This window comes from Martes martes (assembly GCF_963455335.1).
Source record: "Martes martes genome assembly, chromosome: 8".
Taxonomy (NCBI): Eukaryota; Metazoa; Chordata; class Mammalia; order Carnivora; family Mustelidae; genus Martes; species Martes martes.
Window position 1 is genome coordinate 107,739,170 of NC_137895.1, and position 17,382 is coordinate 107,756,551.

General features: G+C 38.6%; 1 protein-coding gene across 3 annotated transcripts in view; it reads left to right on the plus strand.

The window, feature by feature from the left end:
• Positions 1-17,382, plus strand: part of CECR2 (CECR2 histone acetyl-lysine reader) — a 175,280-nt gene that overhangs the window by 130,900 nt on the left and 26,998 nt on the right. For 2 of the 3 annotated variants that reach the window (XM_080812082.1, XM_080812083.1), the window contains exons 3-7: positions 3,092-3,275; positions 4,516-4,655; positions 5,396-5,500; positions 7,733-7,782; positions 8,500-8,669. In XM_080812082.1, the coding sequence (XP_080668208.1) occupies positions 3,092-3,275; positions 4,516-4,655; positions 5,396-5,500; positions 7,733-7,782; positions 8,500-8,669 (649 nt within the window). Of the gene's footprint in view, positions 1-3,091; positions 3,276-4,515; positions 4,656-5,395; positions 5,501-7,732; positions 7,783-8,499; positions 8,670-13,920; positions 14,005-17,382 lie in introns of all 3 variants that reach the window. The other variant, XM_080812081.1, reaches the window with a different exon arrangement.

Consider the following 17,382-nt stretch of genomic DNA (forward strand, 5'->3'; position numbering starts at 1 on the left):
CAGCAGTCTTCAGCCGCATGGTGCCCTTTGCTTCCTTTGAGTAGCAGAATCTGAAAGTGCATACAGAATTGTGTGTGTGCTCATTTTTCAGGGTGAGAGAGTTTATGGTCCCCATCAGATTCTTTTTTTTTTTTTTTTCCAGTGTTCTAAGATTCACTGTTTGTGTACCATACCCAGTGCCCCATGTAGTACGTGCCCTCCTTAATACCCTCCACCGGTCTCAGCTAACCCCCCCACACCCCTCCCCTCCAAAACCCTAAGTTTGTTTCTCAGAGTCCAGTCTCTCATGGTTCGTCCCCCCCTCCAGTTTGCCCCATTCACTTTCCTTTCCTTCTCCTAATGTCCTGCGTGTTATTCCTTATGTTCCACAAGTAAGTGAAACCATATGATAATTGACTCTCCCTGCTTGACTTATTTCATTCAGCATAATCTCCTCCAGTTTCCTTCATATTGATAGAAAAGTTGGGTATTCATCCTTTCCGATGGAGGCATAATATTCCAAGAGTTTTATGTCATGTAGAAGATTAAGAACCACCAAGTAGAAAGTGTTAGCCTGATTTTTGGCTTCCTGCAGCCTTTTTGTTTCAAATGCTCTTAGAAGTTTTTTCGCCTCTTTGAATTTCTGATGTTTAAAGAAAGGGATGTAGATTTATATGAGGAGGTTTATCTTTATACAAGGAAAATGAATTATCTTGAATTCTAAGCCCTCAAGTATCTCTTGGTAAGGTAGTATGGAGATGTCTTAAGAAAACCTTTAGCAAAAGCCGTGTAATTGAAACTGAGTAGGATAATAGGGCTATTGGAAAGGAATCTCAAACATGCACTTCTCTGAGACAAGTAGAGGCTTTCAGACAGATTGTAGGCACAAAGAACAACACTGTTTATACACATTCAGTGTTTGCAGGACTGGTATGCTGGTGCTTCCTTTGCCTCACACTGGAATTAGAACTTTCCCTATTCCTAGCCTGACCTAGCCTGCCTCCTGCCACATCCCCCAGTGAAGCTGCCATTCTGAAAATTGTCTCAATATCATAGATTCCGTATTTTATTTTACTGCAGGAAAAACATGCATTGTTACTTGGGGTATTTGGTGTGCTTTAGAAAGTGTAGCAAAGTGTAGCAAGCATTTGGTAAAGGGATATTTTACCAAAGAGGGATTGTCTTCATACTCCTTGCTACTAAAAAGCAATTTAAAAAATACACCCCATTTTATTTTCAAATTCACCATTGTCACACTGCTTTTGACTCCCAGTTTGACATGTTCTTTGCCCAGCTCCTCCCTCCTGAAGGGGCAGCACCAGCTTCCCAGCTTCATAGGCAGTAGAGAGAGGAAGCCGGTGCATACCCAGTAAGGTTCAAGCCAAGTATTAACATGCCGGTGTTCAGACTTTGAATGTAGATGCTGCAGTCAAATCAGGTTCCTGAGAGCCTTGATGTTAGAGACATTATGCTGCGTCTTGGTAAGCGAGCATGTTCACATTTCCCCCAGTTGAAGGATCAGTAGGAAGGAAGTAGTTTCTTCTCTCTTTGAAAATCAAAATGTTTAATTTATTGTTTGCATAAGGCTCTTTGATTTTTTTCCATGAATATTTCTTCTGACTTCTGCAAATATAACTACCACAGATTGTCATTCAGCATGGTACATGCCTCTTTTTAAAATTACATTAACATGTAGCTTCTTTAGAGCTCCTTGCTTAGTGAGGAAAAAAAATTTTAAGTCACAAATAGGTGAGATTATACCCAGATTCATTAATTGGGGGGGGGGCACCTGAGTGGCTCAGTCAGTTAACTGTCTGCCTTTGGCTCAGGTCATGTTTCTGGAGTCCCGGGATCAAGCCCCCACATTGGGCTTCCTGCTCAGTGGGGAGTCTGCTTCTCCCTCTCCCTCTGCTCCTCCCCTGCTCGTGCTCTCTCTCTCAATTAATTGCTCACTCTCTCAAATAAACAAATAAAAACTTCAAAAAAAAAAAAAGTTGAGAGAGTATCTAACAACTAAACAGCTTTTTATTATATTGTATACAAGGCACATTTGGGTACTATTCAAAATGAAGTTATAAAATTGCCTGTCAAACTAATTAAGAAAAATTTAGGTTACAGTCATACTGTCTTAAATGTTCCCTGTAGTGGGGCGCCTGGGTGGCAGTGGGTTGGGCCTCTGCCTTCGGCTCAGGTCGTGGTCCCAGGGTCCTGGAATCGAGCCCCACATCGGGCTCTCTGCTCAGCGGGAAGCACGCTTCCTCCTCTCTCTCTGCCTGCCTCTCTGCCTACTTGTGATCTCTGTCAGGTAAATAGATAAAATCTTTTAAAAAAAAAATGTTCCCTGTAGAAAAAAATCTTCAAAATTTAGAATACAGTTTTTTTTTTGTTTGTTTTTGACAGAGAGAGCACAAATAGGCAGAGAGGCAGGCAGAGAGAGGGGGGAAGCAGGCTCCCCGCTGAGCAAAGAGCCCGACTCGGGGCTCGATCCCAAGACCCTGAGACCATGACCTTAGCCAAAGGCAGAGGCTTAACCCACTGAGCCACCCAGGCGCCCCAAGAATACAGTATTTTTTTTAACAAATCTTAAAGATTATGTAACAGAATTTAGATTATAGTTTCATATTGAAGTAGCTGCTTGTAATCTAGACAACTTTTTTTGACCTTTAATTCTTAACCTGAAATATAATTAATTAGGCTGAGCAAACATTGTGGACCTAGTTTTGAACTGCTATCCATTCAAACCGTATAGTCTCTAATTGCATAGGCAAAGGTAAGACTTGCCTTAGTTTCACAATCTATACCATTGGTTATTAAAACTTTTATATATGACCAGAATATGCTGTTTGTGGTTTAAAGTAAAGCAATCTATTCTGTAAGAAACTCTCTTAACATATTTATCATCTTTGGAATTTGACAGCATTTCATCCAAGTAGATAGTACAGTAGCATTGAACTTCAGTAGGGGCTTTCAGACCCTTTCTATTATTGCTTTTTTATTTCCTGCTTTGTGTTTAAGATTTGTCAGCTGTTAAACTACCAGTTCTTTCCACTTTTCCCACTCATCCTCTGTATTTTATATTAATGTATTTTTGTGTTTGGGGCCATTTGTTTAGGCCTCAGACATTCCACAGCTACCTAGAGGACATCATTAACTACCGCTGGGAGCTTGAAGAAGGGAAGCCTAACCCTTTGAGAGAAGCCAGTTTCCAAGACCTGCCCCTTCGTACTCGTGTGGAAATCCTGCACCGCCTCTGTGATTATCGGCTAGATGCAGATGATGTCTTCGATCTTCTCAAGGTGCTTAACTAATAAGCCCTTTTCCTAGAGCAAAAAGAAGGCCAGCAATCAGGATATAAAATCTGAAGATAACAAGAAAAGCCAGAATTCATTGACAATAAAAATGTATACAATGACCACTGTAGCCAGAGGATTCCAAGCCATACATTTAGATAGATGATTGTGTGTTATCTTGGTTTAATTTCTAGTTTGGTTTTCTTTCTTTACATGGCTGAGTTCCAGCTGACAAAGGAACAGTCAGAGGCACCTATTTATTCTCCCTGTCATGGGCCAAAATTGCAACTAAATTAGCCACCGAATTTTATTTCCTAAGGTCTATGAATTCATCCAACATGTGATTTATACATATATGTGTGTGTGTGTGTATATATATATTATATATACACACATATATATGTATATATATACATATATTGAAAACTATAATGACTTCATCCGACATGTATATATACATCCCTGTATATACATACGTACATACTCATGCATTACAAAATATGTGTTGGAGAAGGAAAATGTAGATATCTTCCCTCTGATTCTACTGTTGTGTCTTTTAGAAGTCTGTCTCAGAGGGAGGGTGTGGACTGTTGCTTTTTACTCATAAGGAGGTCAGTGTCTAATCCTGTTCAGTCAGAAATGATGAAACGTGTTGATGATTTCTCAGTTCAGCCCTCTCATGGACAAGGTATAAAATCATTGTGCAATTTAAGCACAGTCTTTGCTGAGAATTCAAGTTCTTGAATAGCAGTGGAAAGGCCAAAATAGGTCAGACCCTGCAGTAAATTTGGGAGCTATATTGCTGGATCTCAGCTAGAATAAGAGGTTACTGTAGGTTACAGTGGTGCTATAATAGAGATTCTCGTGGGGCAAAGCTTTTACAACATTGGATTCTACTCCATTGTAATTGTCTTTCCTTTTGTTGATGCACACATAAGTCCAAACCAAATATATAATATGTTCCTCAAAATTCCTTTTTGTTTCTTGTTTTGTTTTGTTGGTGAAATGCGGGCAATGATGGGGATGGGAAGTATTTGAAATATTTCCATATCCTGCTCTTCAAGGAAGGTACCATCTTCCCATTTTCTCTGTTTCATGTGCCCTGATTGAACGCTGCCTAAGATGCTTAGGCATTTTAAAATATGAGGTACATATGACTATAAATTTTGGATCCTCATTTTAGTTTTCTCCTGTTTTGTTTTGTTTCCTGTTTCCCCAAACCTTTTTTCCCTATTCTTCTACCAAGGGTTTGGATGCAGACAGTCTCCGTGTGGAACCATTGGGCGAAGACAATTCAGGGGCACTCTATTGGTATTTCTATGGAACACGAATGTATAAGGAGGACCCGGTGCAAGGAAAATCCAATGGAGAACTCTCGTTGAGCAGGTACAATCTTTGAGGTCAGGGTTGTGATAGTTACTGTACAAAAATATACCAGAATTTTGCAGCACAAATTTTTTTTCTTACGAAGGAATTAGATACAACAGCATGCCTGTCAAGAGTTGGCAAGGAGTTATTTCATACAAAAATAAAAAAATTCATAACGCAGGCTCTGCTATCAGAGTGGTGAAAGATCCTGTTGTTTGGAAATTAGGTGCTTGATTTGAGGTACCTGAGGAGTTCTTTTTGCCCTTAGCACGGACCACTGTCTACAGTAAGTCACCAGCTGTGTAGTCACTCACGGTGGCAGTTGTCCTTTTGTAGTAAGTTCTTGAAGACTCCTTTTTTTCTACTGGAATTAATGATCTGCTGCATCAGTATAGGACTAGAAGGCCCTTAAAGAATGCCTGAAATGTGAGCCTTCCTAACTGAGGAGACCTTGTTTCCACAGTGTCCCAGGATGATGCTGCTGTCTTATTTTATTTTGGCTTCATTATTGCTGGGAGCGCCGTTAACTATTAGGGAAGTGTGTTAGTTTATACTCAGATTTTAATATTGTAAAATGTCGGTTTTTCTTATGCTAATAAGAGAAGACAGGAAATCATTCTGCTCTTTCCCTGTAACCACTGCATTTAATCCTTTATAATGAACTCATGGCCAGAAAAACTGTAGTTACTAATTTAAAAAGCATATGTAATGCATAAATTCTATTACAAAACATTTTGATTTAATACACTATTTCTTAGGGAAAGTGAAGGACAAAAAAATGTCTCTGCTGTTCCTGGGAAAACAGGAAAAAGAAGAGGAAGACCCCCAAAACGGAAGAAACTACAGGAGGAAATTATAGTGAAGTAAGACATTCATGTTGGTCTGTGCCACTCATAAACCTGCATGCTTACAGGGCACCTTAATTTCACTTGTTCTTTCATCCCTGGTTTTCCCTTGTGCCATGGGAAGGATATGGGACTTAGATGATAGAGACTGGAGTCTGAATCCTCATGAAATTACTAAATGTGCACTCAGGAATCCCTATCTGCATGACCTACTCTAAGCCTATTCTTTTATGGGACAATAGGGATACTACTAATAATAAGGATTAGATTGAACAGGATAATGAATATGTCAGTGTAACAGACTGAAAACTGTGATGACCCACAGAAAGTGCTCAGTATGTTTTAACTTCCAAAATTGGTTGCATCACACATTTTTTTCATAGGAGTACAGAGCAAGTTAATTCTGATTAACCCTCACTAATAATCACCATTTTAATCGGATTATATATCACATATAAGTTTAAGAGTTAATTCTTTCCCTATGAGCAGAATTTAGTAGCACATTTGCTTTATTGTATTTAGAATTTAGTGTAAAATTTCCTATGGTAAAGAATAGGTAATATCTTAAACATTTTATACTCTATTTTATATTTAACTTTAGCAATGAAAAAGATTCTGTTACATTTGGGAAATTTTATTTTATACATTATGCATGATCTTTTAGGAAATTCCACTACATGAATCTTAATACAAGAATTTTGAGGGGCGCCTGGGTTGTTAAGCATCTGCCTTTGTCTCAGGTCATGGTCCCAGGGTCCTGGGATGGAGCCCCGCATTGGGCTTCCTGCTCAGTGGGAAGCCTGCTTCTCCCTCTCCCACTCCCCCTACTTGTTTTCCCTCTCTCACTGTGTGTCTCTGTCAAATAAATAAAATCTTTTAAAAAAAAAAAAAAGGAATTTTGAAGATATGGCCTATAGTGTGTAAATATACTTTCTGGAAGTTAGGTCATATTAAAATTTCTAGTAACAGAGCACAAACCACTTCTTCCCTCTAAATTGTAGAACTACTAAATCTAAATGCTAGAAGCAGGCCAGATTTCTTATTGTTGCTTATTAACTACTAAGAAGTATTGGTTTCTAGGAATCAGATTATAAATACATGAGTCAGGATTTGATTTTTTTTTTTTCCTTTTAAATCTAAGAATCAGTGTTCACTTAACTTTCCAGAAATTTGACGACAGAGTATGGCTTTCCTCCTTATCCATTTTGTGAGAAGTGTCCTATAATCATGTTCTGTGCACTTGACATCTGTTGCAGGATTTTGTTAGCAATCTCCATTTTCTTACAGGTTTAGAAAGCTGTTTTATTAGACCCATCTCCACTTCCCTGTTAAGTACTAACAATTAAGGTGCCTTAGCATTGGAATATAGAATCATTTTCAGCATATGTGGACTTGTACTACCCTCTACTGGTGATTTTATTCTGTAGAGCTCTGTATCCAGTATAGTATTTATATATTTTTTAATTAAATAAAACTTAACATTCAGTTCCTCAGCCATACCAACCACATTTCAAGTACTTAGTAGCCACCTGTGGTTCATAGCTGCCATGTTGGACAGTGACAGTCAGGACATTTTCATTCTCACAGAACATTCTGTGGAACAGTACTGCTATAGATCATTGAAAACAAACAGAAGTCCAGATCACCTACATGATTCAGGGATACAAACAGCAATGATGCTTAACACTAGTGTGCTGAACACTTTTGTACTTAATAATTTAATCTTCAACATCCCTGTAGGTAGGCATTATTTATAGCCCATTTACAGGGAAGTTAATTAACTTTCCAAGGTCACATGGTAAGAGGCAGGTGTCAGTAGGGGCAGTCTGACATTAGAGTCTGTGTTCTTAGCTGCTACCTTATAGGAGGTTAAATTAAGTATGGCTTAAATTCATTATAGCCCTTATCAGGGAGGAGGACATTAGAATCCCATAGTTGGGGGGAAGTGGGGTTATTTAACTGTTAATACTTAACTCCTCTATTTGATTTCCAAAAAGCTGTTATGAAACCTAGTATTTTCCTGTTACATAGGATGTTAGCATTTAATTAGGTTCCTTCTCTATACCAACACACCTACCTCCTGATTTTGCTTTACTCAGTAGAGTCATTCCTCCTCCAAACATCATCCCCTTGAAACAAACACCCTCCATGTATTACATTAATTGGGTCTAACTTGGTTGGCCGGGAGAGCACGGAACTATTTTGAACATGTCTTTGTTTTAATTGGTGTCTCCTTTTCCTGTGTTTCAGTGAAAAGCAGGAAGAAAACTCCTTGGCATCTGAACCACAGACAAGAAATGGTAATGACTTCCGTTAGAGTTCAGAAAAGATTAAGTAAACATGATCAATTTATATCATGATGGCAGTTCACTTTCCAGAATCCTGCAAAGCAGTTACGATGAATGCAGTATTGCCTTCTTGTTAGCCTTGTTCAGTTCTTTCTTGGTCACACTTCACCTGTACCCCTCTCTCCGTCTCATTGATAACTGGAGATCTTCCCTTGTGCCCTCTGACCTTGGCACAGTGGAATGGGCACCAAACTCTTGGATGAATGAGCAGCTTCTCAAAGAGTTATCTTTCTAATGTAAAGTGCTGTACAAGGGAGTGTATTGGTTTCTTAACCTAGATTTCAGTTCTGTAATCCAAATTGCATAAAACTGGGAGGGAGGTAGTATCACATTACAGTATGTCAACAGAAATGAGACAAGGAAGACTCCACAGAAGTACAAATCAAAACCATTTGAAAAGTAAGTGTATTTAAGCATTTCTAGGATATTAAAATCTGTAATTACAAAGGTCACAGTAGTTATAGTTGTATTGCTATTAGGCATTCTTAATTTTTAGGTATAAATGATGTTAGTAACAGGAAAACAAAAATTATATATTATGAACCTTAAAATCCTTTTTTTGGATTCCTTCGTTTTCATCATGAACCAGGGTAGAATTGAAATTGAGAGTAAGTAAGAAAAAAGGTTCTAGTGAGATTTATCTAACGAACCCATCCTTTTCATTACTAGGGTCCCAAGGGCCAGGTCAAGGCACTTGGTGGCTCCTGTGCCAAACAGAAGAAGAATGGAGACAGGTCACTGAGAGTTTTCGGGAGAGGACCTCCCTTCGAGAACGGCAGCTCTATAAGCTCCTCAGTGAGGACTTCCTGCCTGAGATCTGCAATATGATTGCCCAGAAGGTATGCAAACGGTTGATCCCTCTCCTCTGCATTATTTAAGGATGATTCATTAGAGTTTTTGAGTGTATTTCTGCTGTCTCCTGGAAGTGGTACAAGCCTTCACTCTCATCTAGAGTGTTAAAATGGGACCTCACGCTACGCACTCTCCTTCACTGTGGATATTCTCCTTACCCATGAAATCCTCTGTCTCCCCCACTCTCTAGCACTTAGGCTTTTCATAGTCTGGAACCAGCCTTCCTTCTCCCATAGCATTCCCCAGGAAATGGTCCGGGACCCCCCAGGTATGTCTTCTATCAGCCTGTGCATACTTCTCTATATATGCAGCCTTTGGGAGTGGGGCGGGGCGGGGGGGGGAGGTCCTCTCTCACGCTAAACAGCAAGCTCTGAAGACTGTTTGTCTCTCTAGTCCCAGTGCCAGCTCCACATGTGAGCTCTGTGTGCTGCTTTCTCCAGCTTCAGCTCGTGATAGTTTCATAAACTACATGTTCTATATTTACCTGTATACACACTTGTGCATGCCTTCTTTGAGCATCTTTCCCCCTCTACTTCCTTACCCATTTGAATACTGCTCTCCAGAAGCTATCCCCTGTTTCTCCCAATTTTAAGATTTTCTTCCTTAACATGTTTTCTCATTACTTAATTCCATTTTGAGTTGCTTAAGCCTTTTTGGATTAGGCACCATGTCTTACCATTTGAAACCCCACAACACCTGATATAATGCCTTTTCTATGATGGATGCTCAATTTTCATTCACTTACTTATTTCATTTCAATAATTCTAATACTTCTGATGCACATGTTAGTAGAAACAGAAAAATTTGACCACCTGTCAATGAGATCTATAGAGAAAGTATCAATTAATTGCTGCAGTTCCAGGGAAAAACAAAATAAGAGCTTTATTGATTTGTTGTGAATCCAGTGATACTTACAACTTTTAAGTAGGTTGATGCTTTGAATGGACAAATTGTAGAAAGTCACCATGCTCTAATACTCTAATAGTAGACTCATAAATAGTGCTTCAAGAATTACATTTTCATGGGTGAGCAAAAAAAAAAAAAAATCTGCATTTCCCCATTAGCAGATGTAATCCATATACTATAATTATACTTAAGTTTTTGTGATCTGCAACCCACCATGCCAGTTTTTCTAGGAAACAAAACACATAGTCTGATTTTCTTAAAGGAACTATTTTATAGAGACGGTTTTTATAATTAACTTGCATAACATGGTATATGACTTTATTGATAAAACTAATATGGTACATTAAATCATCTATAAGACATATGCGCAATCCGCTTAAACCTAAAGATTGATTTATTTATTTTAGAGAGAGACTGTGCCCAAGTGTGGGGAGAGGGCAAAGGGACAGGGAGAAAAAATCCCAAGCAGGCTCCCCACTGAGTGTGGAGCCTGATGTAGGCTCCATCCCAGGACCCTGAGATCATGACCTGAGCTGAAATCAAGAGTTCAATGCTTAACCAACTGAGCCACCCAGGTGCCCCTACTTTTTTACTGTGGTATGCAACCTAAGGTTTTTTTGAATAGGTGAACTGGGGTGGGGGGGCGCTTATTAGCATAAAACTGATGGTTTTGATGCAAAAAAAATTCAAGGGTTGATTCTTTGCACAAGAATAAATTTAAAAATAAGGTACACCTTAAGCATAATTCTGAAGAAAATGAAATTACAAGCCAAATAATAATAATTATAGAAGATTTGGTATTTTGTTTTGTTGTTTTTTAAATGTTACTTATTTATTTGAAAGTGAGAGAGACAGAGAAAGTACGCACAGGAGCAGGGGCAGAGGGAGTGGGAGAAGCAGACTCCCCTCATGAGTAGGGAGCCCAACATGGGGCTTGATCCCTAAGACCCTAGGACCATGACCTGAGCCAAAGGCAGTCACTTAACCACCTGAGCCACCCAGATGCCCCAGATTTGGTATTTTCAAAGGTGTATAGTGCTCTAAATTTGCAGACCTCATTGAAATGAGGTATTGATTACAAAAATAAGATAATCTAAATTGTGCAGTAGAAATCTTAACAGACCAGTAATTAGGGGGAAAGAGTTGTCACAAAAGGATCCCATCAAGAGCTTCAGAATCATTTGGATTTATTCGTAGGTAAATTTTCTGATTCTTTAAGAAGAGATAACTTCCAAACGTATCCAAAATGAAGAAAGAAACAGGTAGCTCCCCTTTCTCATTCAGATACAGGTATCTTAGCTTCCTGTTCTCACATAAACAAACATACTGTCTTCATTTGGTAAAGTAAATGTCAAGTCCTTAATCCTAACAAGTAAAAGCCAAAAGAATAATTCATAACCCATCACAGTTAAACCTAAGCTCATACTACTGATAACATTGTCTTGGAAGTTTTATCCAATGTAAAGATGCAGCCAAAAAGAGTAAGAGGCAAGATACTAGAATATTTTCTAATACTTCAAATACTCTGATATTTTACCTGGAAGAATATGATGAATCTGCTTAGAAGTCTAACAGTTAGAAGTCAGTAATAGTGCTGTGTAACTAGACTGCCTACATCAGAATCACTTTGCACACTTACTGTAAAAGCTCAGATTCTTGCCAGTGTACCACTCCCAAACTCTGTCAGAATTGTTAGAAGTCTTACCTGTTAATATGTGGCTGCAGAAACTCTTCAGGTGATTCTTCTGCATACTGACATTTAAAGATCACTGAAAATAATCCCATTTACAGTAGTAACAAAACAAATTTTCCATTCTGTAAAACTAACTCGAGTTGTGCAGAGTAGATAAGAAAGAAAAAGCAAAAAACTGTTAGTAGATACATATTTTTATTTGTCATGTAAATATGTTAAGATCTCTCTGTTCCTGCAAGGAAAGAGTAAGTTTAGACATCAGTACTCATCAGGATAAATTGAGATTTATTGAAACCTTAGCCAAATCCCAAGATAATAAAATTTTCCCTCCAAAATTACAGGTATAATTACAAGTATTATAAGGTAGAAGTGGTAGGAGCAGTTGGAGGACTAGCCCTGTGTATTATTTCTTAAGTCAGTATATTGGAAGCATTTTGACAGGACCTTCATTTTAATAGACCAGCTTATCATAAATGATGTGCTTAAGGCAGTACAAACTTATTAGCTCTTCACAGTCTTTGCTGAACTTGGCATAGAACATTTCAGGTACATGTTCATCAATAGTAAGTTGTAATGTTTTTACAAACCTGTTTGTGTCTGTTTTACTTGTTACAGTAATTACAGAATTAAATATTATGAAACCAATAAAATACGAGCATAAATACTTCTTTAAAAAGAGAAAGATTTACTTGTTTAGAGCAAGAGAGTGTGTTGGGGGAGGGGCAGAAGGAGAGACACAAGCAGACTCTCGCTAAGCAGGGGGAGCCCGACTGGGGACTCAATCTCCCAACTCTGAGATCATGACCTGAGCTGAAATCAGGAATCGGACACTCAACCGGCTGAGTCACCCAGGTGCCTTTCTGAATTTCTTTTTATTAGTAAAATGAAAGCTCTAACTTCACAGAAGTTTTTATGGGAATTAAACGAAAGAAACCATGTCAGTGTACCTGGCATAGTACTTAGTTACCAATAGGTACTTGGTCCTTCACACTGTTTATGGCTGTAGATAATTGATAACTTCAGTAGAAAACTACATCCATATTTCTCACCAAAGTAAATGCAAGTCCAAAGAAAGTTAAAACAGATAAAGTAAGTCTTGAGAGGTAGCAATAGTCCCCTAAACATTGAAATAATAAAAGAATCAGAAAGCCTGCTCTGACTATATAAAAGTTAAGCTTTTATGGTAAGGTTCAAACGAGGATGTAACCTAGTAAAAGTATTTGTTGCTAATGTTATAAGCTGTAATATTTAGATGGCTTACAAATACTAGATCTTTAACAAATGAATTGACTAAGAGTACAGATAATTCGCACAAGAGTATTTAATAAAGTTGTAGGGAAACAAATTCACCCTTTATAGCAAGAATACCACTTTGCACATTAGTAACTTTTGTCTGATTTGGCAAAGTTTGGGGTCAAGTTGGTAGTGGCCTTTGTCACTGCTCATACGGTAAATTACCACAATACTTTGGAGAGTTCCATGGTAAATTTTCACATTTGTTTAAAATTGAAGAGCTCTTCCTCTTGGGGTCTTGAAGCTCATAAAGGAGTTGCTTATAGACGTATTTGAGGAAATTCCTGTGGTAGCTTTTGTGAAAAAGACTGTGACAGTTGGATTGCTTGCATTTGTACGGAGGCCTAGTCAATCTAACATGAGTGCTTTCTAAAGCTTCTCTTTAAATCTACCACAGTTGATTTGCAGTGTTTTTATGTTGTATAAGCCACACCATTTTGTTGTTACCTTTTTTATTTTAAATTTTATTTTTTTTGTTCTGTGCTTTGTGCCTTTACCTCACTGATTCTTCAAGTCTCAAGACTTTGGATTGAGTGGTGCCAAAACCAAGCCTGGGTATTGCTGATACTGGTACTGAAGGCACAGAATTACTCAACTGCAAAGCCTTTGCTGACCACCTCCATACAGGTCACAGTGGTGAAGCTGTGGGGCTTATTCCACAAAAATTCCAGAACTTACACTGACCTTAGATAATTGCTCTTGGATAATTTGCAAAACTACTTTCTTGGGGGAAAAAACAAAAACAGAAAAAACCCTTTCTTGAAGTGTACTCTAGTGATTGCCTTCAAGCTCTTAAATTTTCTCAAGGCTCTCATTTTCTCAGGCAAACTCTCTGATTTCTAGTCACTGAGTCTTTCTCCCCACTTCTGTCTTGCTATTTGGTTCTCAGCCTGGGCAGCTCCTCTTACTTCTCACTACTGCCACTGAACTGCCTTTTAAAGGGAGTTCTACCTCCAGCTGCTCATAATGCTCTCAGAACCCTTCCCTTCAGCAGAAGGTGGTAAAACATGGCTTTCCCTTAATAATTTGAAACAAAACATTTTTTTTTAAATGTTTAAACAGTTAAGGGAGTTTCCTGCCAGTGTTTAAGATTGACAGAGGAGACCCTTCGTGTCTATCAGGGGTTTTTTGTTTTGTTTTTTTTTAAGAGAATAAACTGGCTTGTTACCTTGTGGAGTGAAATAGTCATTTTTACTGACTGACCAGAGGATGCCTTTGGCTCTCATCTTAGGTAAAGCCATCACCTGTGTGCCTTAAAGGCCACTTTTCTCCTGGCGGCAGCAGCAGCAGTAGCTGAGAACACCCTAATCTGTCTTTTCCTTTCTTTTCCTCACTTCTAACTATAGGGAAAGCGTCCACAGCGCACAAAGGCAGAGTTGCAACCTAGGTGGATGTCTGACCACCTGTCCGTCAAATCCATCAAGAGAGAGGTGAGTGTGTGTGAGTGTAGAGAGGAGTTTTCATTGTTCAAAAGGATTGCTCCATTTTATTTCAGTTATTCCTTCTATTCCTACTTTTTAATTTAACTCTGCCTCAATTTTTAAATCCCAGACCTTTATGGAGCATTCTTATATGTAAGATGCATTTTTAGAAAGGGAAAGGATTAAAAAGTATGACATGAGGTTTTGCTCTTTTGGATCTTACCGTTAATCTCCTGGGACGATAAGCATATCCATGTTAAATCTAGTATAAATGAAAAGGATAAACACTATAATAAGATGTATATGTAGTAGGCCTTCATGAGTGCAAAGATGGAAGATATTAGTGGTTTGCAAAGAAAGGGGAGTTGGTACAAGCAGAGCTATATTTCTCCTGAACCTTGCAGGATAGCTAAGATTTTGGTGGTGGAAGAGTAATATACAAGAGTAATATAAACAAAGCACAGAGGCAGGTTAATATATCATATGGTCAAAGAACAGTGTATATTTGGATTTGTGTCTGGTATATAAGATACGTTGCAATATATAGTGGAAGAAGATGCTGAAATAATCAGATTTTGGAGTTCCCCTGACTATCAAGCTTATCTTCAATAAACAGGCAGTAGGGGGTGAGTTTATGTCATTAGATCTTTGTTTTAGGAAGGTATCTCTCTGGTTATACGATGATAAATGATTTTTAAGGGAAAACTGGAAAGTAAGAAATCAGTTAGTGAGCAGTATACTTGCAGCAAGAAAGAGTAGTAGAGTCCCTGCTGTTGGAAATGTGGGTCTATAATGGAAGAGAGGATAGGGCAGGGATATGGCAGGAGAGGTCATTAGAGAATGGTTGGTGTGAGGGTCAGGTTGCAGGAGGATGAGTAGTGAATAAAAGTTCTCATAGATTATCCTGTTGTGGTTTTGAGAAATATGACAATGAAAGAAAGCAAATTATGAAAAAGTAAAGAGGAAGCAGGATCAAGGAGAGCTTGTGGCAGTTTCTTTTTTTTATAGTTGGAAGTGTAACATAGACATGAGCATTGTCCATGAATGAGAAAGGGAATGCATGTAGCTGAGTCTGGTAAGATGATGTGCCTAAGAGGCAGGGCCTTGCTAGGGAGTGGAGTTGCTCCCATTCCTCCAAAGTTAAAGACACAAACTTTTGATGGGACAGGAAAATATTAGGTGTTCACCTGGGATGCTCCTCTGTCCTCTTAAGGTAAATAGGGCATCAGGTGGGAGTGGAGATCTAATGAAGACACCATATTTGGGTCAACAACTAATGTATTATAAAATGGGTTTTCCGGCATTCTCATTTTATATTTTCATTTTGGGTGTTTTCATTTTGTAACTAGTTTAGAGTAGTTAAATGACTTTAGCAACACACTTGGAGGAAGGGGCAGAATTGATACTTATATTTACTGAGATTGGAAAAATTGGCAAGATTGTAATGGAATGAGGCCTATGGAACTGGATTGCAGGTGGTACCATATTGGATGCTGGAAGTCAGGTAGGAGAGGAAACTGAAGGAAGGAGCCAGGAAGAAGCGAGAGGTGATGACAGTGGAAGTGCCTCACTAGCGATCTCTCCAGATCCCTCTTCCCATTCTGTGAAGATTCTAGAAGACACCTTGTGCTCAGGGCCCTCTGTCGTCAAAGACCTCCATTTCCTGACTCCTCCTTTGCCAGAGGTTTTCTTTGTTGCTGCTTTTCTCCCTCTCACGTCCAGACTCCGTGCTGGTCAGCTCTCATATTCTCTATACTTTTCAACCTTTTAATCCTTTTAGCCTCATGTTTCATTGACTATTACATAGTTTAGTGATCTTAGGAAGTATGGTGCCTTCTTAGTGCCTTGGAGTGATGTTTTCATGACTCTAAAATTGAAGTGACAGCATGGCCCTTTATTACAGGGATCTTACTGTTCAGTGTATTCTACCTTGAGCCTGAAGAAAAGAAAAAATTAGTTTATAGGTTCTTATTTACTTCAATACATTTGCATTTATCCTTTATTTCTCTTTTTCAGCCTATAGGTGTGTTCTTACCAGTAGATAAATTTGCCCAGGTAATTTTAATTACCTTTGGATTGACAGTTCTGTAATGACTGACTTCAATCTCCCCAGTCTCTTGTTTCCTGTAACAGTCATTGGTAATTGGTATCCAGCCATAGTTCTCAAATGGTTTTCTAGTTCCTTTTGTTTGGTTGTGTCCTCTCCACTTTTCTTCAGTACCTTGACAGTTAACACCTCCTTTAAAGTTCTCTTTCCTGTTTTCTGTTCATTCCCCTGGACTGAGTCGTTAATGTCCTAGTGTACATTTCAACTGCGTAGTAATCTGAATACAGACCAAAAGGTTCTTCATGGTTTTAAGCAGAGCTTAGCTGCAGACACCAGAATTTCTCCTTTTCATTATTCTTAACAGCGTTTCTCTTTTTTTTTTTTTTCTGTTGTCTTTAGTTTTAGATAGAACTAACCATGGTATTGCAGAGATCCTGAGTATCTACTCCCAATACCCAGTTATCCCAGAGAAAATTTAGATGCAGCACGAGCTTTGTGCATTTGTTTAAGCAGCAGAAAATCTTCAGGCTGTTAAAGCCTTATAGGCAGGGTGCCTGACCTATATTGGTCACCCAGGGGTCCAGCCTTTTTGCCTCAAAAAGTCTTTTAATTGTGACTCCTGGAGAAAATACAAGGGAAGGGGGGTATTTTTTTGAACTTCGGGATTAGGGCTGCATTGGCTATTTTTGTCAGGAGACTCTGGACATTACTGTTGCTAGGGAGCTCTTTGTGGTTGTATAGTCTCAAGTGTGCTACTAACATTGGCAGGAGTGCCAGGGTGTCTGGTGACCTGCCCTGGGTGAGGAAGGAGCATGGAAGGGGAGTCCTGGGCACCGCTTGAACCAGATTCTATTTATAATAGTTCAGAGGATTTCTAAAGTAGTGTTTCTAATTAGCTTCTCATTAAAATCCCTCCTTGATTCTAGAAGGTCTCTTTCTTAATCTAAAAGATTTAGATATCACCCGTTTTACAGCAAGAAAAAAAAATTGCAGTGCCAAACAGTGTAAGAATTTTTTTTATCTGTTCAGTTTTTTGTTTTGTTTTTGTTCATTTGGTTGTACTTGTTCTTTAAACTATTAAAGTTTAACACGCTACCAAAAGTGTCTTAGGCAGTGAATCCTGTCTTTTAGTGATATGTTCTTTGACACTGGCTTTACCTAAGGTGTTGTCTTGCTGGAAATGAGAATAGTAACTTAAGACACTCTCTTGATGCACTACATGGACTTTTTCTTTTCAGATGTATCTGATGCAATTTAGAGAATTCACATCAGATAAAATCAGCTGAAATTATAACACATGATGAAAGAGAACCACACACCAATTTACATTCCCACCAACA